General features: G+C 38.2%; 1 protein-coding gene across 1 annotated transcript in view; it reads right to left on the minus strand.

Moving 5' to 3' along the window:
• lama2 (laminin, alpha 2) overlaps positions 1-27,649 on the minus strand; it is a 181,741-nt gene that overhangs the window by 77,252 nt on the left and 76,840 nt on the right. Inside the window, exons 16-21 of the mRNA XM_042332818.1 lie at positions 27,029-27,142; positions 22,725-22,852; positions 17,716-17,802; positions 11,533-11,741; positions 6,010-6,116; positions 4,025-4,306 (exon numbers count right to left, since the gene is read on the minus strand). Coding sequence (XP_042188752.1) covers positions 4,025-4,306; positions 6,010-6,116; positions 11,533-11,741; positions 17,716-17,802; positions 22,725-22,852; positions 27,029-27,142 — 927 coding nt within the window. The remainder of the gene's footprint in view (positions 1-4,024; positions 4,307-6,009; positions 6,117-11,532; positions 11,742-17,715; positions 17,803-22,724; positions 22,853-27,028; positions 27,143-27,649) is intronic.

Consider the following 27,649-nt stretch of genomic DNA (forward strand, 5'->3'; position numbering starts at 1 on the left):
ATCCCGTGAGCAGAAAATTGCTTATCTGTTATGTTCTGCGCATGGCATTAAAACAGTCACAACGCCAGAAACGGGAGGACATCTCAAAGCACTTCATAGGATTTACTATGACATGTAGTGACTATGTATTTTGTACAGAGTGAATGCAAGAATGTTATAACTACAATTTGTTTTCAATCAATATTCTAAAGATAATCTTCCTCTTAAACAAATTTGCTTTTATTTGCCTTATCGCATCAAAATGTCTGAAAGAGCTTCACCAGTAATTACTCTCAAATGTATTGACTATGGAAGTAAATGCAGCAGCCATTTATTTTATGAGCTCAACAGCCAATCAATGAAGCTAGTAACTATTAACAATGGTGTATCAGTATTCCTTTGACAGTCTTTTACTTTGGAAAACTACAGCCCTGTATAAGATGATTTTTCACAACTGGTCAGGACTGGTCATGGATAACTGATCAATATTATAATCATGGCAAACCACCTGAGCCAGACAGACACTGAAGCATAAGGAGACAGATGTGGTTCACGAGTCATGGTTTATTAATACAGAGGGAGTCCTCAGTGGTTTCCAACATTCCTGCAGATGTGGACATCCCTAACAAGGGTGCAGGTTCTGGGTTCACGATTTGACCACCTGCACCCCTTCTTATAACAAGCCTCACTCTGCTTCTCACCTGCTCAGATATCTAGTCTCTCAAGCTCTGCACGCTGCAGCGCCTACTTTGCAACACCCTCAACCCATGTGGCTGGACCTCAAGCTTTCCAGTTCTCTCAGGAACTCTGGCCCAAGATTTTCTACATGCAGTCCATCTCAACGTCAGAAACGGTGGAGCGGGGTGGGGAGTGGATCGATTTACATCTCCTAGGCTCCATCATCTCTTCCTGGAGTACAGTGTAAGGTTATATGGACAACATCTTGGGTTGATTGGTCACCACATTGCCAGACTAAAAAGCCACTTACAATATTTTCAGTGTTTATAATCTGCAGCAGCAAGGGGGAAAGGACATCCACTAATACTGATGGAAGCTAAATAACTTGCCAGATATGAATAGATAGGTAGAAATTGGGTCCTTCAAAAATTGTAAATCCATTTCAATATGGGTTGTCATTCTACTGCACAGAACTAGTTACCATGGAAAAATATGCCAGCAGCATCAAGCATAAGCAATGTAAAATGAGGCCATGAATGATCTAGAACTGTACAAGGACAGCTATCACTCCACTGAGTGATGTGCTGTTCTCACTATAACAAAAATGTAATTAATATGCTGCTGTGACAATCTCTGATGTATTTTGAATTGAAATATCAGAGTATGTTTATCACTTGTACAATCCACTCTGTGAGCTAATTTGATTTGGTTCCATAATTTCTTCCCTTTTTGATCACCACAATGGTAACTGTTGTCCAAACACTAAGCTTGAGGCTGGGATTAGGTACAATATTCAATACTTACATAATTTTAGGGAAAATAATTAAGTTTATAAATTACTGGAATAAAGCTTGGTTGGTTCAACCATCATATTACTGCAAATATATGTGGAAGACTTGATGCAAATAAATTATACATTAGTACATTTCAGTAGAGATTTTGAAGTTTAGTTTTCTCTGGCTATTCTGAGAGAGACGCTAAACTAAGGTCCCGTCTACTTGTTCAGGTATACATTAACAATCCCGTTGTACTATTCATAAAGGGAGTTTCTCCAGCTGTCCTGGCCAACAGTAATCCAGATTAATTGATGATTCCTCTCATGGCTGTTTGTTCGACATTTTTGGCACAAATGGGTTGCTGCATTTGGCTATGCAAAACAGTCATCATGTTTGCCAGTCATTAACTGTGAAGCACTTTGATATATTTGGCGTGATAAGGCACTATAAGAATCCACTATAAGTATCCACGTACATTCTTTCTTTCCATTTCCAATACTAGGACCACATTAAATAATTTCACTTTTGCAGGGGTAAACACTATTCATATCATATTTGATGTACATATATGAGTAAAAGGAGATTAGATTTTAACCTAACAGGATGCATCAGCTAACAAAATAAAATACATCAATGGGTGCCTCAGTATATTCAATTTCAACTTGGCATTAGCTGTCTTCTGAGAGTTACACATGCAAATTCAATTTGCAGTATCCCAAACCATGCAGAATTAGCTTTCAAACATTCAATCATAAGGACACAAAATATTCAAATTGGTTTGTTTGCTTCACTAAGCAAAAAAAATTTCACTAATGATCCAAGAGTATATATATTTCCATTGCTAATGTTACCTTTTGAGAGTTACATAACATTCATAAACTTGTATTGTTTAAATTATACCATTTTTAAAACAATCTCTTGCTAAGGAAGCAATGTAATATATTAAATGTTGTTATAACTTCAAATCTTTAGCAATTAAGTCTAGTTCTAAAACACTATCGATAAGGTTGACTGGAAATAAAGAGTTGAGAACACATTAATTTGTGTGATACTTTATGAATTTCCCTAGCACTAGATTGTTTTATTCTAATGGGTCCTCATGCCACCACAGGCTATATTGGTAAATGTATTTGTTGTTTATTCTGTTTGTTAAACCAAAATATTTGGAGTGGAGCATTCGGTGGGGGGGGAGTGGAGATGGGGGTGGAGCCGTATATTAACTTAAATAGCATCTCCAAGCGATGCACAGTTGCTGGGTTTGACTCCAAAAAAGGGGACAGGGGAAGGTGACCACAGGTGCAGTTGAAGAGGTGGGTGGTACGGTGGGATTTATAAACCTCAGATGTTTTTTTCTGCCATTACTGAGAATGGAAAATAGAAACCATGCAAAACCATGAGAACCAACAAAATTCCGATTGTCACTTGACCGTAAAGGGAACTGCTGTCGACATATCAATCAGATATCTCAACACAGCTGGGAGCTGGGAGTTGGTGATGTTTCTCACAGGCTGAAATGCCACTCAAATGCTTGGAATTTCTTCTAGAATGGAGCAGTAACAGTAAGAAATGACAAACAATCTTTCAGGCAACTGGGGAGGATGGGATTGAACACTTTTCTCCCCATTTTACTAGCGTACCAATGGGGCCAATCAAAAGCTACTCCAATTATGTAGTCATCTCAAAAACAAATGGTTACTTTTAGCATTCCCACTCCAACAATTGTATTTATCTGGGATTAATCCTGAAAACACTGTAATATCATTTTAGTCCGAATATCATATTTTTCATTTCCTCTTTGATTGTTGATAATGACTGATGATGATATTATCAAAAGTAACCATAACAACTATATTAAAAATAGTCAAATCTTTCTTTCAAGTGACCATTTCTACAAGATGTATTGAAGTAAGGCCACGCTCACTGCTATTAGCTTATTTACTTTGTGTGCATGTACAGGATGCCCAAATTGGCTGTCTGCTTTGAACATAAATAGAGTCTATTTAAAATGTGTGTGTTTAAACTGCCTTGTTCAGACAGCATTAGGAATAGAGCACTTGTTTGTAATCTAATTTGTTGGTAAATCTGGTTATTCACCGTCAATGTGCAACATAAACACAGCATTAGTTATCAATTGGTGCTGTATTGTGGAATTGTTTTGTGGTTCAAGCCTAATTGCAACTGTCTTGAGCTCCTTTTACAACACAATCCAATATATATTTATACACTGCTTTTCACATCCGGAGGATGTCTCTAAGCTCTTGAAGCTTTTATTCTTTCTTAAACTTTTTAAAACTTGTATGCATGACCTTTAGAGTCTAAATTGAAAGAGGTAAAGGATACAAGAGAGAGAGAGAGAGAGAGAGAGTGAGAGTAAAGGAGAGAGTAAAGGAGAGAGGGAAAACTCTGGGCTTCAAATAAGCTTCAAATAAATCCAGCTTCAAATAATTTTATATCCTCCACACAAATGCCTGATAACAGGTATTATCAAAACAAAAGCCTGGATTTCATTAGAAAATCAATGCAATTATTCTTTTTCAATCCACATGGCAGTTATGAAGAAGTACACAGCACACGCATGCTTCATCATTTACCCCTCTAATAGGAGGGGTGGCAGGTTTGTATGCACCACGTGGACAGCCACCAACGCCACTTGCCCACCACCGCCGTTCCGGGAATCGAATTTGCTTTGCAATTCGTGTGTTCCCGCTGTACTGCCTTTCAAAGATCTGGCTGCTGTGTTCGCACCGTTTCCCCGTGAAGCCAGGCTTACAGATGCAGCTCCCAGTTCGGTCACACCGAAGTGCCATGGAACCAAAGGGACTGCACATACACGGCTTGCAGAGGTTTTGTTCATGGTCCCACCAGCAGTTAGGCTTTAGAGTTCACAGAACAGAAAATGGAAAAGAGACAGCGGTAGAAAGTAAGAGCAAACATAGGATAGGGATCATTGGCAGTGACAGGCAAAGGTACTGTATGAGCCCAGCCCAGAAATTATCACAACAGGTTCATGTGACAACAATAAAAATTGGTGAAACTCAAGAGAATGTAAAAGAAGCTTTAAATTATTCAATGGAAGCAATTGGTTCAAAAATAAAATTCTTTAAAAAAAATTACAAATGCACAGGAATCTTCAGCAAGATGTCTTCAGGTTAATAAAGAGCCCATGTTCCTATACTGAGGATAAACAAACACGTTGCACTGGGGCTGAATGGCGACAGCCAATTATTCTTCATCTGCATTCACTGACAACTTTGCACAGGAAGTAAATTCCCAACTCCGCACTATCAAGTGACTGTAAAAGTATGAACCAAGAACACCAGCCAACAGCACTATTTTCAATGTGTTCATCATCGTTAAACTACAAAGGTCAACAAAGGTCAAGAAAGGACAAACAATTCAAATTTATGTTTTATGTTACTTTTATGATTTTTTTTATGCAAATCTTTGAACTACAGCCTTAAGAAACCAAGTATTTCTATTTAAATCTGTTGGGTCTCGCAGCCCTCAAAATCAGGTTAAAGTTCATCATTGCTATGCATCTTCAAACATCAAAATAATTAGACCAGGACTTTAATGATGCATTCATAGACATTTAGAGTACAATCCCAAATGAAAATAATGAAATATTACAATGATGGCTGGATGTGGAGAGAAATGTGGGTGAGTACAATTTTTTAAAAACATTCTCCACTTAAATGAGTTTGAATCTTAAACTCTTTAAAATGTGCTGGATTAAATGACAACCTTCATTATATTCTTCGGCTATTTTAAATTACTTTGTAAAAAAAAAGCTAAGTGGATTAACTCAACTATGCCGAAATGAACTAGAAACATATGCATCAAAATCACATATCACCATAAACCTGTTCCCTGCAATATAATGTTTTGGGATCAGCTGGGTGTCTGCCACGTGTGGAAACCCTGTGTTAACCGTGCCTAACATTATCCAAACCAGACTGAGAGTTTCAAATATGTGTCCACCCACACATGGAAATTTCTGTGTGTCTGGAATGGAATGCTTAGCGCAACACACCCTGTTTACCCAATCCCAGAGAATATAAAATCCCAGGGAGAATAATGTATCAATAAATGGCAGATAGTATGATGTTATTATAATGTCCTCTTTGGCACTAACGTTATTCTAATGTAAGTTGTATTACAATGGAAAAGCTACTTTTGTCTTGAATCTTGATTAATTTCTTGACCTGCAAAGTCATTCACCAGATCATTTCCTGTTATGCATTTATGCACAACTTATCCTTTATCTTCATCTATTACCACTTAAGTTTTGTTTTTCTATTTCTTTGGAGGGTTATTTTACAAGTATTTTAGATGATACTGTTAACTCCAATGATCTGATCACTGGTGCTGACTTGGATGAATTATTCAGCCTGAGAGTGTGAGGGAGATGAACAAATCATTGTTATCACTGCTCAAACAAATCTATGCAAAACAAGACAGAAACAAACAAGAGAAAAACTACTGTTAATTGTAACTGTGATCACCACAACCTGCCCCAGATCTCTCACTAAAAATCAAATACTTAATCCACAAGATCTTTCTGTGCAATACCTACCATACAATGGTTGCACTTTCTTCCTTCAACATTTGGTTTGCACTGGCACTGGCCTGTCTGTGTGTCACAGGCATTGGTGGTGGAACCATTCACATGGCATTGACAGGCTGTGGAAACACAATGTCAATGCAATCACTAGATGAATTAAATACTACTGAGCTGTTACAACATATGGCTCAGATATCACTGAGTTTACAAAACTTCATTGAGAAATAGGTAATACATTGGATCTAATTCCCATCACCTCAATACTCACCTGTGCTCACCTCAAGTATTCTATTTATATACGTTCATTCAGGACCTCTTCCTGCGTGTCCCAGCTTGTGGAACAGATTCACTAGTTATGATTTTAGGAAACAAAGCCTTTTCTATTCTGCTGATCAACTTGCTATTACATTCAGCAGAGATTTGTCTCCATAATCATGAATCTAATGAGAACTGCTATAACTGGTATTGAAGTTTATCGTCTCATGCCTTTTGTCTGTTGTTACTCGCGCCCAAAGGCAATGATTCATGCTGGAATACAGTGTTGGCCAACTTATTGAGCCTGAACATTGAACGTCAACAAGCTATGCAACTATGAGACAGCACACAAATCCCAATCCTGTCCTTTCCAGAAGAAGCCACTCAACATTTAATGGAAACAGAAACACCAGTTGATTGTTCTTTCTCTTTCCCAGGGGTGAAGAAACTAATTTGTTTGCCTACAAATACATGATTACAACACTTTACAGTAAAAGTCCTGTGAAAAGCTTTGAGACATTTCCACAATGTGATAAATATTATTGCTATATCAAAATAATAATAATCCTTACATTTGATATAGCGTCTTATCACAGCTTTGAGACATCTCAAAGTGCTTCACGGAATATACTGCAAAGTGAATAGACTGTATATTTTGTGGGTGAAACCCAGCAGCCAATTATGCACAGAAATGTCCCACAAATAGTCGTGATTGAAGTAAACAATTTTTTTTAAAAAGGAATTATTACCCCTGGAATAGCCAAATGACTAACAACCGGGTTCCTATTTACTGCTAGGTAAACAGAGGCATGTGGAGTAAGGAAACTTACCCAAAATTTCACCCTGCCGAGAATCGAACTCTTGAGCTCAAACCACTGAGCTGCAGCTTATTATTATTATTAGCTACAGGACTCCACAGCCAATACACTTTACAGTATATTTTGTGAAGTACTTTTGAGATGTCTCAACAACACCCTATATCAAATGCAAGGATTATTATTATTAAAATATTTGATACAAAAATATTATTATTATGACCACTGCAGCTAAGATCGGTTAACTAACTGTGTACTTTGACCCACCTGCTTGAAATGCCTAAATTTTTCTGAATACTGTTTATCCCCCTCATATTACAATGTATATTAATTATGGACCATTTATAAGAATTAAGCAGAAGCTCAACTATTTCTACAGGGTTATTTTCAAGTGTTTCTGATTCACAAAGGTTCCAAAGGGTCTTGTCCACTGTTGTGCAACACACAGTTAAAATGAAAATGTTAGCTGAACTGCAAATGTTGAGATGGATCACTCTACTGATTGTTGCAAACTGCAATGGAGAAGTTAGCATGCGCAAATCATTGATTATCCTGGTTCAGTCTCATTATTTTCTGTGAGTCTGAAATTCCTATCTTGCTTGTTCAGTCTGTGCTGGAGGCCAAGGGGTAATTGCTTTTTGTTTCTTCCGGGTGATCCTATCCGTATTTTTAATATAGATTTCTTCCAGCTCGTATGTTTATACACCTGACACAGGAGTATAATCCATGCCAGACATGGGGCAACTTTTGTAACATTTCCAATATTATTACTGCTGCAGTAATTAAAAATGTAATGAAGACATTTCTTTGAAACAGCTGTTGATCCTGCTGAGAACATGATATAATAGAATGTTACACAATAGGGAAAGTGGAACACAAGAACAGAAAGTATATAATTTAGTTTGATTTCTATTGTGTTTTTGTTTCTGCAATTGACAGCTCTAAATTGCTGGCTACACAAATAAGGGCACGTATCCAACCCGGGGCACGTATCCAACCCGAGATTCTTCGTGAGATCTGAACATAGAAACATTTAAAGATGTAACATTCAAACAATAGAGGAAGACTAGTTTATTCCTAATGGATATATTAAAGTGTACTGGCATAACAATCGCATATCAGTACAAAATAAGAGAGCCTTTGATGCAATATCAATTTAGCAGTGGAGTAATTTGAAGAGTGAAACCTAATTTAGGTGCTCTGAAATACTTTCAGGTGAGGAGAGTCTGTCCATGTGCTTCTTAGTTCCACTAACTGGCACCAAATGTCACTCCGTTTTTATTATTATTAAAGTGTCACCCAAGAGATTATTAGCAGCTAGTGTTTATTGATGGAATGTAAAACTGTCCTCCACAATCCACTGTTGAAGCAGAATTCATAAATTATTTTATAAAGGGAATTAGATGTTTGTGAAGAAGAATATTAAAATGTGTGTAAAATGAATGAGATCAGACTAGGTGGGAAAATATACGAGTGCAGACTTGCAGAACGATCCTTTTTGGTGCTGTAACATTCTGTGATTCGAAAATGTTTCACACCTCGTGCAATTATACTTAAAACTGTTTTCCTGGCAAAACCATTCTTTCAAGGGCTCACAGGCTGAGTTTGCTGTGTTTCTCCCATTGATTCACTGGTTAAATCCTCCCAAATCATAGTAATAAATAATAATCCTTATATTTCATATAGCGCCTTTCATGTCAAAAGTGAAGAGATTGCACAATTTGTAGGAGAATATAGAATTGTGGAATCGGCAGGAAAAGCAGAGTTTAGGTAGCACATGGCTTTCATTTGGGTAGGGCCAATTAAGGACCAAGGCGGAAATCTTATTGTAGAGGCAGAGGGCATGGCTGGTGTACTGAATGAGTAATTTGCATCTGTCTTCACAAAAGAAGTGGAAGCACCAAATGCCGCAGTATCGGAGGAGAGGGTAGAGGAAATGGATAGGATAAGTATAAACAGAGAGGAAGTACTGAAAAGGTTGACTGCACTGAAGGTAGATAAGTCGCCCGGTCCGGACAGGATGCAGCCAAGGTACTATGGGAGGCAAGGGTACAAAGAGCGGAGGCTTTGGCTATAATTTTTCAATCTTCATTGGACACAGGAGTGGTGCCAGAGGACTGGAGAGTGGCCAATGTGACTCCCCTGTACAAAAAGGGAAAGAAGGACAAACCTGGGAACTACAGGCCAGTCATCCTAACATCAGTAGTGGGGAAACTCCTGGAGACTATAATCCGGGACAGAATAAATCTTCACTTAGAAGAATATGGGTTAATTAGGGACAGCCGACATGGATTTGTTAAAGGCAGATCTTGTCTAACAAATCTAATAGAATTTTTCGATGAGGTAACGGAGAGGGTGGATAAAGGTAGTGCAGTTGATGTAGTTTATATGGACTTTCAAAAGGCATTTGACAAAGTGCCACATGAAAGACTTGTAAGAAAGATAGAAGCCCATGGTATAAAAGGGAGAGTGGCAGCATGGATCGAGAACTGACTGGGAGACAGAAAGCAGAGAGTTGTGGTGAACAGTTGCTTTTCTGACAGGAAGGAAATTTACAGTGGCGTCCCCCAGGGATCGGTATTAGACTACTGCTCTTCTTAATCTACATAAATGATCTGGACTTGGGTATAGCAAGTACCATTTCCAAGTTTGCGGACGACACAACGTTAAATAGGGTGGTAAACAGTGAGAAGGATAGTAGCCAACTGCAGGAAGACATAGACAGAATGGTAAAATGGGCAGACACATGGCAGATGAATTTTAATGTGGAGAAATGCAAGGTATTGCATTTTGGAAGAAAGAATGAGGGGAGGCAATATAGGCTGGTAATACAATCTTAAGGGGGGTGAAAGAACAGAGAGACCTAGGGGTGCAGGTAAATGACTCCTTGAAGGTGGCAGGACAGGTAGATAAAGCTGTAAAAAGGGCATATGGGATACTTGGCTTCATAAATAGGGGCATAGAGTACAAGTTAGGAGGTTATGATTAACCTATATAAAACACTGGTTAGGCCTCAGTTAGAATACTGCGCCCAGTTCTGGGCACCACACTATAGGAAGGATGTTAAGGCATTGGAAAGGGTGCAGAGGAGATTTACAAGAATGGTACCAGGAATGAGTGACCTTGATTATGAGGAAAGGCTAGAGAGGCTGGGATTATTCTCATTGGAGCAGAGAAGGTTACGAGGAGACCTAATAGAGGTCTTCAAACTCATGAGGGGATTTGATAGTTAGAAAGGGAAAAACAGTTTCCACTGGTGGGTGTGTCGGTGACGCGAGGTCACAGATTCAAAATAGTTTCTAAAAGAAACAGAGGGGAGGTGAGAAGAAATGTTTTCACGCAACGAGTTGTTCGACTGTGGAACGCATTTCCTGAATGGGTGGTGGAGGCCGATTCAGTAACCACTTTTAAAAACGCAGTGGATTGGTATTTGAGGAGGACAGGTTTGCAGGGTTATGGGGAAAGGGCTGGGGAGTGGGATTGACATTACATTGCTCTTCTCAAAGAGCCGGCACAGACTCGATGGGCCGAATGACCTCTTTTTGTGCTGTACAATTCTATAATTCTATGATTTTTACCTCCTCTGCAGTTCAGGCAAAAACGTGGTCTGGGAGATAGAACCAGGGGTAGTTTGCTTACATTTAAGCGTAAAATCATACTGTGATTCTTATAATGAAGCAATATTCCCCTCATCACATCAAAGCTAAATCTGATGATGTCAAGCTCTAGAATTCCAGCCCACAACTGGCTGAAAACAAGTCTTTGGGATTCATTTTCACACAGTCTGAAGAAAATGTGCTGAATATTCCCCAGGCACCAAAATAAAGCAAAACAAGTATGTAAAATATTTTGAACCTGTTTTTAGAAAAATGCTTTGGAATAGATAAACATCTTATTTTGGAAATAAAGCAAAGGTAAGAGTAAAATGAGAAAAATAAAAGAGAAAATGGAGGGGAAAAAAAAGAAATGATAGCAGCACAGCTTAGCAATGAATTAAACATTTCATGAATCCCAGAAATTAGTTAGGTTACCATACGCACCTCCAAATCCTATTGAAGGTTTAACAATCTTGTTTGATTTTCCAGACCATCATTAAGCAAAGCACTACAACAGAGCCTCAAGATATGCATAATATTCAGTACTAAAAGGCTAGTTTAAAACTACACCAGAATAGGCTTTGGAGTCCAAGGACAGAGTTGTTATTCCATAACGAAAGATGCTCTGCAGCTTTGAAAAAATTTGTGAGACATTTAAAATGTGAAAAATGTTGCTTCATTATAAGAATTGCTGCATGACTTTATTTTACTTCTCCAAAAATGCATACCTTTAAAGTTTTTCCTTTAAAACTGTCCAAGAATCTAACTGTTTCGTGAAATCTGGCCGTATTACAAAGGTTTTCACTATATACATCTTTCTCAGGCACACTTCAAAGGTAAACATGAAATAAAAGGCCCAGGTCACTTACCCTGGCAACTCTTGGCAACAGCATCCCCAAAGAAGCTTTCAGCACATAGCTCACAGAACTGACCAGTCGTTCCCTCAATACAGTGTAGACACTCTCCTGTCATTGAATCACAGCACCCAGGGACTGATAGATCAAGGTTTCCATTGCACTGACAGGGCTGGCATGATCCACCTGGTTCAGTGGGATGCCCAAAGAAGCCAACAGTGCACCTAGTTATCAAAAGCAAAACATCAAATTAGTTCACTAGGCAACAATCAAATAGGTTTCTGAAAATACAGCCAGATTTAGAGCAATAATCTTAGATAGTAAAAGCATTTAATTTTATAAGACATTGTTTCTGAATTCCATATACTCTACCAAGTTACAAAACTGTTATTTAAAGAATATGCTTTCCTATAATGTAGTAACTTAAACAGAGATACAAATGAATGTTGATTGAATAAATAAATTGGCAATTTTTAAAAAATAATTGGGTTGTAGCAATTACTTGTATAAATCAATGATATTGAAAAGGAAAGAACGCAAGTTATGTGCGGTTTAGGTTGGAGTATAAAGAATGAGCAGCACAGTTGCTGAAATAACTTTCCTAGTTCTATACCAACAATTTTTGAGCAAACAAACATATTGCATTGAGAAGCAAAAAGCATATTGTATATTGCATAACAGATATTTTCTGATGTCACATATCACAAGAGAGCTTTGGATCTTCCCGACCATCTTCTCGTTTCAGCAACAAGCTGTTTCTTAAAGAGTCCAGGGTCCTGGGCTCAACCATTCTTCTTGGTAACCCATTCCAGGCATTATTTACCTTTTGGGTAAATAAATTATACATGGCATAATAGAATGTTAGACAACAGGGAATGTGAAACACCATAACAGAAAGTATATCATTTAGTTTGATTTCCATTATGCTTTTTGTTTCTGCAATTGACAGCTCTAAATTGCTGGCTACACAAATAAGGGCACGTATCCAACACGAGATTCTTTGTGAGATCTGAACATACAAAGAACTTACCCTGTGGGTAAATAAATACTTCAGGGAGCTAGTCCTGAAACTGCATTTTGCAATTCTAAACTATACCTTGTTGTTCTGGTGTCTTGGCTCATCTGAAAGTGCTGTTTTACACTTTCAATACCATTTAAATCATATATAACTCCATAAAATTTCCACTAAGACGTCTCCTTTGAAGACTGAAGAACCCTTTCTTGTCTGATCGTTTCTTATAGCTGCTTCTTGTAACAGTGGGAATCGTGCTTGTTGCTTTCTTTTGCACTGCCAATCGGGCCTGAGCAACTCCCTTATGTCACAACTACCAGAACTGTTTACAGTACCCAGATGTAGCCTGATCAGTGCACTATACAGTCGGACCTCTGGGGATTTGAACTCAACTCATTTGGCAATATAGCGTAGCATTCTGTTTGCCTTGTTTTTTGCCCCCTCACGCTATTTTAACATGGTGAGAGATGAGTCAACTATGAGTTTCTTTTAGCAATCCTCGGCAAATTCTATCCCATCAATGGAGTACATGAGTCTCCTATTTTTACTTCCTACGTCGTTGAATGGAAGGTCGTAAAAGTTCAAGTTTAGCCGAAGCTGAGAGACTATTGTAAGATTGGATCCATGTGCTGTGAGGTAATAGGAAACCAAGTCAAAAAACAAAAAGGCCTATTTTTTTAGCGATAACAGTAAAAGATCCTATTATTTACAAAAAAACACTGGGAAAGCTCTCTTTCTTGAGTGCTGCATTCTCATTATAAGAATAATGAACTTTAAATGATTTGATATAAAAAAAATTGAATATATTTCACTCTCCCCCGGATGAATTTCCATCAACAGAACATCACTAGGCATTCGTATTTCAGAATTCTCCCTCAATCATAGCTTTGGGTCCAATTCTGGTGCCTTTACAAAGTGCAATCAATCTTTCCTTACATGTAGCAAAAGTCATTACTTTTGTTTTCTGTCTAAGGACGATTTCCATTCTTGGAAAAAGGCCTTTACAAGCCAGTGATATGAAAAACAGACAGACCAGAAACGTATGGCTGCAGCATGGTGCACCTTGTTCCTTGCTGCCCTAGATGCTCTTGCTTCTGGGGCTGTTGTCCAGCCCCACCTCAGGACACATTGTTGAGTATCTCTGCAGACAATAGAGCCACCGTGGTTTATACAGTATTACATTGCTACCAGTGACAGAAATGCTGCAATGTAAATAATAACTAAATGTATTGAACCTTTCCATGGCAGTGCAGAAAATTACCCAATGGTTGAATTGCCTTTTCTAAATCTATGCTTCAAAAGAAGAATGTAGTTTCTCCTGGTTTCTTGGCCAATAATCCCCCAATAAAATTGATCATTCATGACATAACTGTTTGTGGGACAAGGTAGTACACAAATTGTTTGTGAAGTTTATCTACAAAATACACAGAATATGCTGTGAAGCACTTTGACTTGTAAGGCGCTAAACCAAATTGCACATCGGCAACTGGAGAATTTAAGTAGGAAAACAGTAGAAGAAACATTAACTACACAGGGCCTGGGTAAAGGAATAGCTCCCATCTCTGTCCTTTCACATGTGTCAGACACTCAGCTGACCAAAAAACAGACTGATGTTTACGTCTGGCCAAGACAGATGGGAATGAATCAATGGCTGTTAAAGATCTTAAGTGAAATACAACTGGTAAGTATCAATCTTGTTTCCAGTGGAAGCGAGTGTAAAACACTAATTGATACCAATTAATCAATCACATGCCCTTGTTATACATAGAGTTTTGCACATTTACACTCATAATCACATGAATGTGGTGTAAACCTTCCAATGTACAGCAGTTGAATATAAAGTGGTTCTGACTATATGGAGTCCCAGATAGGGTTTATCACTGGAATAACTATAAGTCAGTTAGTGATAGAGAGTCAGTGCAGTGTTGGGCTGCAGTATGTACACCTGTGGCGATGAAAGAATTTTGTAGCAATCAAGTCCGTATCATCCATTCTACTGAGCGGACCCAGTGTAAGGAGAGAAGTGACCATAGATCTGTATGGTCACAATCTTTAGTATTGTAGTTAGTAGTCTAGTGAATAATAATATGCAATAATAATAATAAAGTACAAAAGGTTAACTGTCCCATTTTGAAGTTGCAGAAAGCTTTTTCAGCTCCTATCCAACAACTGGAGCTCACACAACAATTCAGAATTCAATGAGTACCATAATGTCCTGACAAACATTCATTTATATTTACGTACTGAAATATACCTGACTGCTTGAGGATCACAGAGTATGTGTTGTGGAACTAACTGGAGTTTAACCGGTTAAAACCACGCATCTTATTATGTGATTTCTGGCAAGCTTTCCACTGCTTATCCAGTCTAATGCTGGACAGAATCCAAAGTCTCCACAGGGAACTTAATCCTCTTACACGCTACACCTGATGAGGAAATACTTAATGCTAATACTGGGTCAAAAAAAAGCTCCAAAAAAATTAATTTCCCGGCAATGATATCCCTCATTCTGCTGAACACAAATTCACCCTAATTAATTAGGAAAAAAACATTTATACAAGAGAAACAGACCCTCTACTTACAGTAGCAGTTAATGTTCATGCACAGAATGATGCCAACAATGTGTTATATCACGTACTTGTAAAGTGTCACCGCCACAGATGGTTAGATGTGCCCCAGTTAAATGAGAATTAACAAATAAATAATTCCCTCAATAATCAACTAAGTACTTAGAGGCTGACACACCATTAGTAATTATATATCTGGTGGTTGTTTTCAGCAGTGCTTTGCTAAATTGTGCAGTGCTATGGCTTGCATAACAAATACTTATATGTGCATAACATTTAGATTGTCAAAGTAAATTGAGCATAGACTCAGATTTTTTTAAACCAATTAGCTATTCTGTAATATTCATACCAAGCTCTTTGTATCGTATAATGAATCATTGAAGCAAGCATTTCAATGATACACTGCAGTGACAGCTGCAGAAAAAACGGCAGAAAATAGAAAATAGGGTTTCACTCAGTTTGTTGCCACAATCTCATCAATTTCTAGCAAGTATAAAGGCAGCTAGTTTACAGCTCTGATAAAATAAGGCCTCCCTTGAGCATGCTGTTACTTTCTAGCCAAGGTTATTCTGCAATTATTACTTCAGAATCAAAGAGCGACGTGGCAATCAGTGTGACAAACTCACTGCAGCCGAGTCTTTTACTTTAAATTGACTGAGCACTTGGAGACATCCTGTGGGGAGATTTCAACAGTCCTGCTTCTGATTGAAATAAAGGAACCGAAGTACATGAGAAATATCTTGGTTCCATGCAGTATTTCCCCTGGCAGGTCGAACAGGTTCAAGTATTTTTTAAAAAAAGGAAAATATCTTTTCCTGACTCCAGGGCAGGGCTGCCAAGTGCTTTGTTGGTATTATATTGTTCTGACACACAAGACCAATTTGTTTTACTGAAGTTCAGTTTTTAGACAATACTGACACTATATTGAGTGCCATGACAACAAATTGGAAATCAACAGAGCTCATTTTTTTAAAAAAAAACTAAAACTATACACTTTGCACAATTGCACAAATTCATTAAGTTTTTTTTGTTAAAATGGAAGGAGCAGAAAATAACTTTTTGCACTGATTGTCATAAATGCATCAGTGGTTGACAGCATTGACAGCACTTTACAGGGTGTTTACAGGGTGTCATTTTAATCTGAACCAAACATTATAGGTATAGTTTGATGCAACAGAATATTTATTACAATCCATAAACTTTATTCATTTGCAAAGGTGGTTTGACTTTGAAGAAGGTGGCTCGAACGGTATCCAAATTTAAAGTCAATTCACCTTACAGTTATTCTGTGAAGTGGTTTGAGACGTCTAGAAGACATGATAAGGCGCTATATCAAATACAAGGATTATTATTATTAAATGACAATCCTGTGTCCCTCTCCTCAACCTTGAAGAGTGAGTATGTGTGTGTATGTGTGAGGGGGGGAGGGAGAGGAAATGCAGTGCCTCCTTTTACTTCTTTTAATACCCTGCTGCTGTAATGTTCTTTATTTATAGGACTGTAGATCTTTTACTCCTAAAATAACAAATGGCGCCACCATTACTTACTATCCTGCAAAATCAGCTGGAAAAGTTTGACAGAAATAGCTACTGCAGTGATGCATAATGTCAGGTGTCTCTTTGAACACTAATGTTTACAGAGACTCCCGATATAACAGAGGGTTTCTTATTTAATGCAAAGTATATGTCAAAGTGGAGCCTTTAAATGAATCCTCTCCAAATAAGGTATGGAGTTTCGTATTTTATAATCACTCGTGTCATAATTCTACCTTTTGTGAAACAGAAGCATTTTTTCATGAAAGCTACCACGTTAATCGAACATTGCTTCATAACAGTGTCGCAAACAAACTATATTTTATTTTCCGTTTATTTTAACAAGATTTAAAGGTGAGTGAACTAAGAAGCATTGATGCTTCAAACACTGCAGCTTCCAGTGGATACAAACCATTTTTGTTTCCTTTTTTCTAAAACGCTACGGCACAGGCCAATTTTTGGCTAAACCAGAAGTTTCCTCAAAGCATAAGTTCATCTCCATAAGACGGTTAAGTTACTCAATGTTACATTGCTATAAAATGTGAGGTCAACCACTTAAAAAGTTGATAGTAAAAGTAACGAATGTTGAATGTTGAAACTGGTCCATTTTTACATTGTTGCCAAACAACATTATATCAGCTGCTGCTCTATTTTCAGTAACTTAAAGCTTTTTGGAACCAATGTAGGTGTGCATTTTGTAAATTTCAGTGGAAATACGTTTAAAGGACTAAATGGCTTTTTAGTTCTAAGAAACTGCTTTAAATCCCTATTGTACATTCCACTCTCTTCTCCATTTCACTCTATTCCAAAATTATGTGATGTGACAATCATGAAAAATGACAAAATAACGTATGAGGAAAGAAAGTAAAGATTAGGTGGGGCATCTCTATTGATAATACTGTATATGCCAAAGAAATGGAAATTTGAAGACTGTTATATGTCAACACAATGGCAAAATGCTACTTACCTCTCTAAAGAGTTAACCCACAACATTTTTCTGTAACGACATTACTTCTAAGTTTGAACTTTTCTCTCCAATAATGTGCATTACTGCATATAGAAAGACTCCCTTTCACTGATTCCTTACCTGTTGCACTGAGGTCCTGAGTACCCAGGTGCACACTGGTCGCATATTTGCTCTCCCCTGGAATCCAGGTGACAAGTTGGGCTGAAACTGCGTTGTTCATGTTGTGCAAACACAGGCGACAAGAGAAAGAACAAAGAAAAGTGTATTAGGTGCATAGTTCGTTGCTCTTTACTGAAACCATCACTGGGAGAGGACAAGGAATAACTTTCTGGCACCAAGATAGAGCAGGGATCAGTTCTAACCAATAGTCTATCAAATGACCGCTGCCTATTTCGACTGACACTGAATATAGTATAAAGGGCAGCAGGATATCAATGGCATTTCAGTCTGAAATTCTCTGTAGCTGTCACTCTGTACTATATAAAAACGGAATGTACAGCTGCTCGTCTGTGCCCCCAAGGGCTCGGCATGACATTGTATCTGACTGTAATTGGTAAGCAGTAGCTCATTCGAAGAGTAAGATGTAGCAGTTGCTCATTTTTCTATCACTTTTGTAAAAGGCATTGATCATGCGTGAATGGCTGTTAAAAAGATTCTACCTTATGAAGAATTTCTTTCTCACATGGCTGTCAGGAAGCAAAGAGTTTACATTTACTGATTTTTTTCCTATACATTCTACCTTTTTACAACCAGGCAGGTAAATGGCAAAACTTGTGATTTCCTCTAACAACACATTTCCCTTACTGAAATTCCCTTCTCGTGGGTTTTTGAGCTGGTGGGTCAAGCAAACAACATTTCATGCAGTATTTACAAACTTCCTCTCTTTGTTAATGTCAAGCTCCTCTGCACACCCAACAGTCAATAAGATGGTCCCCAGGCACTTCAGTGTTCTACCTTTCTCAAGCTGGTTGGATTCATCCTCACTCATAATTTTCTGTTAACTATAAACCACTTCTTCCAGATTAAAGATGTTGTCATGGGAACTAATATGGAGTCCTGTAGCTCAGTGGTTAGAGCACTCGCTTTGCAAGCGAGAGACCTGAGTTCAATTCCAGGCAGGGCGAAAACCTTGGGCAAGTTTCCTTACTCCACACGCCTAATAATAATCCCTCCAAAACCAAAAACAATAATAAAAAATTGGTCATTTTCAATCTACGACTGTTTGTGGGACATTGCTGTGCACAATTGGCTGCCGCGTTCGCCCACAAATATACAGTCAATTCACTTTACAGTGTGTTCTGTGAAGCGCTTTGGGACGTCCTCCCGACGTGAAAAGCGCTATATCAAATGCAAGGATTATTATTATTATTATTATTATTATTAATATACATCCAAGCTAAAACTGTGATTTGGTTGGTACTATATACAGAACGTTACAATTCTAACTTGCCTTATTTCAATTGTACTCAGGTCTAGTGTCTGATCTCTTCCACTGCTAAACTCACTGTTTTTTTTTCCCCTATTCCCACTCTCCTGGAGAGGTTCATTAACATCGCTTTTCATTTCCAACCATTTCTCACCTTCAGAGGATCCATCAGTGTCTGTCCCCTTTCCTAACAGAAACTTTGGTTAGCCTAAACTTCAACATTTTCTTATATGCATCAGCCTGGCTCAGTTGGTAGCACTCCCACCTTTGACTCAGAAAGTTGTGGGTTCAAGCCCCACATTGGGACCTGGAACTCCTAGTTTGGGATAATAATAATCTTTATATTTGATATAGTGCCTTATCACATTTTTGAGACTTCTCAAAGCGCTTCACAGAATACACTGTAAAGTGAATTGACTGTCGGCAAAATGCAGCAGTCAATTGTGCACAGCACTGTCCCAGAAACAGTCATGGATTGAAGTGACCAATTTATTAAAAAAAATTTAAGGAATTATTAGCCCCGGAAATGCGATCTACTAATCATCTAACAACCGGGTTCCTACTTACTGCTAGGTAAACAGAGGCGTGTGGGGTAAGGAAACTTGCCCAACATTTTGTCCTGCCGGGAATTGAACCCAGGTCTCTCAGGTGTAAGGCAAGTGCTGTAATCACTGAGTACAGGACTCCACTCCAACACAATGCTTGGGTGTGCTATATTGTTGGAGTTGGCGGCCTTTAGCTAATGTGTCAAATCAAGGTACCTGTCTACCTGTTTAGCTGGATGTTAAAAATCCCATGGCATTACTCAAAAAGAAAAGGGAGTTTATTCTGGTGTCCTGGCTAACATTACATCAAATAAAATGGTCATGGTGTTTGTAGGACATTGCTGTGTGCAAATTATCTATCCACAAAAATAGAGTATATTTACAGTATATATTGTGAAGTGCTTTGAGATGTCTATCGGACATGAAAGGCACAATATCAAATGGAAGGATTATTATTTATTATTCATGCATTCTTCAGATGGCAGTTTTCAGTTAGGACAGGGGGTTCTGGGGAACTCAACAGGTAAACCCGAACCTTGAGGAAGGAGATTTATATTGTTACAATATTAATGTTTCAAGATATTGGCTTGTCTGACTCTTTCAGATGTTATTTTATCTGCTGTGTAATTACAGTATTTGTTATTTTCACTGTCAGGTTTTGAAAATCCTGTTTTTCTTTTTATCTATTCTAACCTAAACAGCCCTATTCTTTATCCCACCTCTCCCACAGATACGTTTTTGTAGTTATGCTAGGCTTCACAGAATATATTGTAAAGTGAATTGACTGTGTATTTTGTGGGCAATAGAACTCAAAAAAATGTTTTTTTGGATACTGAAACTCCCTCCCTGTACCTTCCTATTTGTCTTTAAATCTCACCTAAAAACCTAGCTCTTTGACTATAATTGCAGTCACCTCCCCCTTCCTCAATTGCACTAAATGAAAAGAAAGGAACAGCATTGGATTAGCTCTGTTTCAGCTCTGCTGCTTGCCTTTCACCCTTTCAAAAAAAGGTGAAGGGTTTGGTGCAAAACTGTATAGGTCTGTAAATATACAAGAACATTCTTCACTTTTATGAAATGAATGTTTTTTTCTGCCTCAAACTCTGAGACTTGAGTCATTTTACTCTTGTGTTCCTTTCCAGTGTCAAATCTTACTGCTGAGACTTAATTTGAACATTTGTGATTGTTGGCTCTTTTTCTGTCCTTGTTTATGTAAATGTAAAACAACATGATTTTCTTGTACTAAAATGAAGGTTATCTGGTTTTGTAGGGTGCAAGTGTAGCTATTATCAAGTTGCTACACTGAGAAAATAAGCTCAGCTAGGATGGGGGTTGGAAAAAATGTGCTTCGCATAGCATGAAACAAAGCAGCAAAGCATCCTCTGGGAATTACAATTCCCATGGGAAAGTGAGTTTGAAAGAAAAACAATACAAAAATTGGCTGTTTTACAACACACAGTATATAGAGGAGAGTGGAATGTGAGCGCCCTTTTATACCACCAGTAATCTTTAAACTGACTTTAACATCAACGTAGGTGCCATTATATGGAGGAATAATTAATTATATTTTGTGTTGACATTTTTGAACATTAGACCACTGAATGATGACATTCTTCTAGCATAAGAAATTGCAATGTCTGTCTTTGTCTGAATTTTAGAATTAAAAATATCAGATTGTTGAACTAGACATCTTGTTCGACTCTCAACTGTCCTTTCTCACCCACATCCATGCCATGATCCGCTCTGCCTGCCCCCACCTCCACAACATTGCCCAACTCTGTCACTGCCTCACCCGTCAGGCCGCCGAAACTCTCATACATGCCTTCATTACAACCAGGCTCGACTATGCCAATGCCCTGCTTGTCAGTCTTCCCAACTCTTCCCTCCACGAGCTGCAGATCATCCAGATCTCTGCAGCTCATGTCCTCTCCCGCAGCAGGCTTTGTGTCCCCATCACCCCCACCCTCGCTCGGCTCCACTGTCTCCCCATCCCTCCGAGGATCAAGTTCAAAATTCTCGTTCTCACCTTCAAGGTCCTCCATGGCCTTGCACCCTCCTACCTCTCCAACCTGCTATCCCCCAATCAACCTGTCCGCTCCCTCCGCTCAGCATGCTCCAGCCTGCTCCATGTCCCCCACCCGGCCCGCCCCACCATCAGCAGTCGGGCCTTCAGCCTCTCTGCCCCCACCCCCTGGAACTCCATCCCATATTCCCTTCGCCTTGCTCCCTCCCTTGCCTCTTTCAAGGCACGACTTAAGACTCTCCTCTGCGACCGAGCCTTCAACCACCCTCTTACCCCCACCCTCTCCCTGCCCTCCACCCTCCCTGATCCCAAACCCTCCCCACCCCACTCAGGTCCTATCCCTGACTGTTCAGCGCCTTGGGACATGCTCTCCACATGAAAGGCACTCTACAAATGTAATTTTGTATTGTATTGTAGTATATATTCAAGTCAAAGAGACATAACTCACTGTTATGCATGTGTGATTTGTGAAGCATAAAATTGTAGAATAAACTTCAGGCCCACCAAGTGCTCAAAGGTTATTCCTCACATAAACCATATAATCTATCTACACTTACCTATTCAATCTTCACAATCTCTATAATTCCTCTGTTTGAAGTATCTATAGTTTGAATCGAATCAGGCAAAGGTAAATCAAGGTCATATCTTTTAACCGACAGCTCTGACGTTTCAGTTTGACTCAGTTCTTAGCTGCTAGATCTCTTTGTGGCTTTGTGCTTTGTGCTCACTAGGCTAGGCTGTTAAAACCAAGAGCCTGTACACTATTTTAGGTTCAGGTTAAAGATCTCTTGGCACTACTTGAAAAGAGAAGGGATTTTTTCCTGGTGTCCTGGTCAACAATCTTACAGATAAATTGGTCATTCAGTTCATGAGAGACATTTTTATCAAGGAATCGACTGCCACATTTGTCTATGTACTTTACGTACATGTTTGTCTAACTACTTTACAGCAATTCTTTGTGAAGCACTCTGAGATATTTTGATATTATAAGCGCTATATCGAATTTTTGGACTATTATTATAAAAGATAAAGTAGGTTATGAACTCATAAACATTTTGCCAAGTAGAGCTGGAATGAATTCTGAGTCCTCGATGTCCCGACACTATAGCTGTAGATAAAATCATATCTTACTTACTTGTTTGTTGAAATTAGTAACGGGCAGCTACAAAGTTGGCAATCATTGGGAGTACCCTGAATTGGATATCCATAAAATCCAGGCTGGCATTGATCGCAGTAAATTCCAGTGGTGTGGTGCTGGCAGCCCTAGGATAAATAACAGTTTCCTTCAGAATTGTCCTTTTAAAGGCATATTAAGTATTTGTTTCATTTTTTTAAAAAAATCCTTTATATTATTTGATTAAATCCAAATTATGGCAGAATAAAAGATTATGATTTACATTGTGCTATTGTAAAGTATTTCACATTTCTACGTATGCTTCATGATCAAACCCCGATCGCAATAGAGATTGTAAATAAGCAAACTATATCCCCATTGATTACAAACATGAATCAGTTGGTTGTAACACTGAGTTACCAATAAATGGTTGAGGAAGTTGCTATTGAACCTCAAAAAGTTACAAAGATTGCTTGTTTTCCTTCAGCTTTGTGTAAATGTCCCTGGTCTCTCTGGGCATTGCACACCTATTCTTAGGTGACTGCCCATGCCTCAACTCACAGCTGACAATGGGGATTGAAAAGCTGCAGATATCGTTCTATTTCTCATCATATCTTCAACTGAACTGCACTTTTACACAAACACTCAGATACTGTTGCCATCTAGCTCAAAATAAATAACATCCCTCAGTAAATATACTTCCCACCTTGAAACACATTTCCTTAGGTAAGAGTTATTCAAAACCTCTTTAAGTGATAAAAAGGATATGTGGAACATGCAAAATAGCTTTAGTAAAGTAAACCTATAAATTATTTAGTATTTCTTCTCAGACGTTGAAACCCTCTGAAATGTCAATTTTGCATTATATTTTACATCTTTTGTCCAAAGGAAATGCCTAGAAATATATACTATATAATGCAAATGTTTTCTAATAATAAATGAACTATGGCTAAATAACCTGCAACAGGCATTACATTTCTAAAATTACTTTGATGTTGAATTCCCTCGATTGGCTGGAATTAACCTTTGGTATTAAAATGTAAGACAATCTCAAGAGAGGAACACAACAGGAATCCAATCACTAAGAAAGATGAACAGAGCACAACAGTTTAACACAAATTTCATCAGCCTGACACACTGGCAGTAATCCATCCAGCATTATTGAACTAATAAAATGAGAAAAGTTGCTTTAAGCTTCATGCCTTGTCAGACTGGATAAAAACAAACTGTCTTTGAGTTAATGAGAATAGTCAACTTGGCATATGGTATGCAGATCACAGAATTTTTGGAATAAAATGAAAATTGCATTACTGCAACTTCACCCTTCCTATGACGCATCTGATGTCAGCACTGCAGGGATCAAGAACAGAAGGACTGTCAAATTCAGGTTTAAAAATTCCACCAGTTTGATTACTATGAATAATAAAATATTACACTATTAAGCTATTCATGGAAAATGCCCAAATGCTATTGTGGAAAAAGAAATGTTCATGAAACTCAACGGAAATAGAGTTTAAGCTCTAAATTGTCTACAGATATGTCTGACCATAACATTTCATGCATCATTTGGACACGTTAAAAACTTCAAAGATACAGTAGCTCTAAACTTTAATTTAATATTTGATCGTCATTTTCCCCTACAAGATAAAGGCATTATCCCCATGTGCACAGAATATGCAATTTAAAGCCTGAGTTTGGGATAATGTGATGCCTCTTTACACATTTGCTAATTTCAAAAACAATACCACAAATTCTTGGGCAGAGTCCCCAAAATGTTTTCAACAAGATAAAGAATAAAGTTCACAGGCTCCTCTCAAAACCAAACAGCAGATATTCAGTAGTCGGGCACCAAAAAGGGCAAACTTTCAACAATAGTAATCTTTACATTTGGTATAGCACCTTTCATGTCGGGAGGACATCTCAAAGTACTTCACAGGAAATACTGTGAAGTGCAGTAACTGCGAGTTTTGTGTTTTAGCTCAATATATAAATACTCTAATAGATAATGATAACAATTTACTTCCAAAAAAATCAGTTTGGTTGCTAAATGAAATAAATGCATTCATACTGCATTCATTCTCTAAGGCAGGTCTCTACTTTTGATAATAAAACAACATATTTTTCTTCCTATTAAGTTGTTGGTGCAAAATATCATCATGAATCTAAAAATATTCAACATGTTCTGATATGCACTGGAGGCAGACAGTGCTGTGAATGTCATTCTCCATTCCAACAAAACACAATTTAAAAATTGAGGCCATTCACATCTATTAAGATCCCTTCCTCACCTGTGCAACAAATTGTATTTTTACTTTTGCACCTTTTGGGTACGGTATTCATAGACAAGAGTCAGCAAGGAACATGGTACTATGATTATCCTTAACAATCCTTAGATTTGATATAGTGTTTTATCACATTGTAGATATGTCTCAAAACACTTCACAGGTTTTACTGCAAAGTGACTATCTGCAGGCAAATTAAACAACCAATTTGCACTTACAAATGCAAATGAAGTGAATAACCAATTTTGTCTTGCGATTGATGGCCAGGGGACACCAAAGAAACTCCCTTCTTTTTTTGATGGGATCTATAATATCGGCTGAGCCTCAGTTTATAGTCTCAACTGAAGGACAGCAATTCTGATAATGCAGTTTTTCTAATTTAATTGCTCAAATTGGTAAATAATCCTAAACTATTTTTACTGGTTATTCCGTGAACCAAGATCCCTTAATAACAAGAGCAAATATGGAACAAGAAAGGTGCATTTGGCCCATTGAAACCTAAGCTATCATTGACTATTCCACTCCCTCAACATCCTGGACAGAAAGCTTTCTCATTGTACTGCATGTTTATAATGGAACTAATTTACATTTCTCGCCCACTGCACCTTAATCTACTCTGTACTGTAACTCTAATCAGAGTTAAAGATCAATGCATCGTCATATTGCCATTGATGTGACTCCTACTCCAGTCACAGTTCTTTACCTCACCATTTCAGTAAAGACTACAAGGGAGAATGGAGGAAATATATGGGCAGAATACTTTTCACTGCAGTGTTAACATTCAGAACTGCAGCAGACATCAGCATACCACGTCAGAATGTATGGACAGTTTAGGTCACAGTTGAGTTTACAATCTAGGCTGAAGCTCAGTACAATGCCGAGGGAGTACTGTATTGTCAGATGTCCCATCTTCCAAATGAGATGTTAGACCAAGGTCCCATCTGCCTTTTCAAGTAGATGTTAAAGATGCCATGGCACTATTTGAAAAGAGAGAGGAGTTTCTCCCGATCACAGGCAAAATACGTTCCCCAATTAATAGAAAAAAATTGTCATTCGCTTCATGGCTGTTTGTGAGAGATTGCTATGTAAAATTGGCTGTTGCATTCATCCCCAAAAATTACAATCACTACTCATTACAAAAACCTCTGCTTAGTGCTTTGAAACACTTCATTGTGATAAGACGCTATATTAAATGTAAGGATTATTATTATAATTATGACCAGAGCACTGATTAACTAAATCTTTATTTGGGCTGCAGAGAACATAGTGAATCTTCACCAGATAGTGGTTTAAATTTTAAAGTAAATATTTGAAGCTTGAGAACAGACTTAGTGACTAGGGAGCAAAAGAAGGATTCTGTCTGCCAAGTTAAAATCCAAGATGGTGCTGAATCAGCACTATAAGGACTGGAGAAATAAATCATTCTCTGTAGATGGGATCTGGAGAAAGGAGGGGATTAGGCCATCAAGAGATAGGATACAAAGAAAATCTATCCTCTCTCTAATTAGCATATCATAATACTGCATTTCCTCCATCCAAGAGTGAGAAAACTGGACAAGATATTTACTATCACATTGCAATATTAAAATAGACGTATGCAGAAACAAAAAAACTGGTTTTATTTCCTATACACACTAAATTACAGAAAATGTCACTTTCCCTATTTATTGTTTTCTTCTTTGAACAAAATACAGGTGAAGGGTTAAAAGCAAAGATATCGATCTCCAGCATGGAAAATTATGTTAAAGTATTACGATAGTGTTAAAACCTGATTACCCTGTAATTAAATTGAATACTTTTTTTTGCAAAATAACATGGTGCGTTAACTGACTGCTACAACAAACATTATGTGTAACAGATGGCTCAATCAGTGTTACTAACAGAGCAGAACTGTGGGTGGTGTTCCTAGCTATCCAGGAATGAATACACTCCAAATGTTCCACTGGCATAGGAATTCAGGATTTGCTATGAATAATGAGACAAATCAGACATAAATTCTCTCGTACCCAGCTGGGTAAATATCTTACATTGATCCACACTTACCAAACATTCTCCAGTAATGTCATCACAAGACACTGAATGGCCGTGGCATTTGCACACCTCGCATATTCCTCCATAGAGGGTGCTATTTACTCGTCGGAATCCAGGCAAACAAGACTGAAAAAGAGAAAATGCCGTTGTTATTGACTGCCAAGTTTTAACTAATGTGAAAGGTGCAGCCTTTTTCTATAGTAGGTTTTCATTCAAGTTACCTGAAGCGGTGCATTTTAATATCAATAACTAATATTTTTTTGGGGCAGTCAGGTGTCTGACACCTATCAACCTGTCTGCTCGCTCCACTCAACATGCTCCGGCCTGCTCCACGTCCACCGCCCGGTCCGCCCCACCATCGGCGGTCGGGCCTTCAGTCTCTCTGCCCCCAAATTTTGGAACTCCATCCCATGGTATCTTTCTCTTGCTCCCTCCCTTGATCCTTCAAAGCGTGTCTCAAGTCCCTCCTCTTTGACTGCGGATTTGGCCACCTTCCTATCCCTACCCTCCCTGCCTTCATCCCCCCGATCCAAACCCCTTGCTCGGGTACAAATCCCTAGGATGTCCTCCAGACCTGAAAGGTGCTATGCAAATTTGTGGTTGTTAAACATAATAAAATGATGTAGGACTTCT

This window comes from Callorhinchus milii, unplaced genomic scaffold (assembly GCF_018977255.1).
Source record: "Callorhinchus milii isolate IMCB2004 unplaced genomic scaffold, IMCB_Cmil_1.0 Scaffold3, whole genome shotgun sequence".
Lineage (NCBI taxonomy): Eukaryota > Metazoa > Chordata > Chondrichthyes > Chimaeriformes > Callorhinchidae > Callorhinchus > Callorhinchus milii.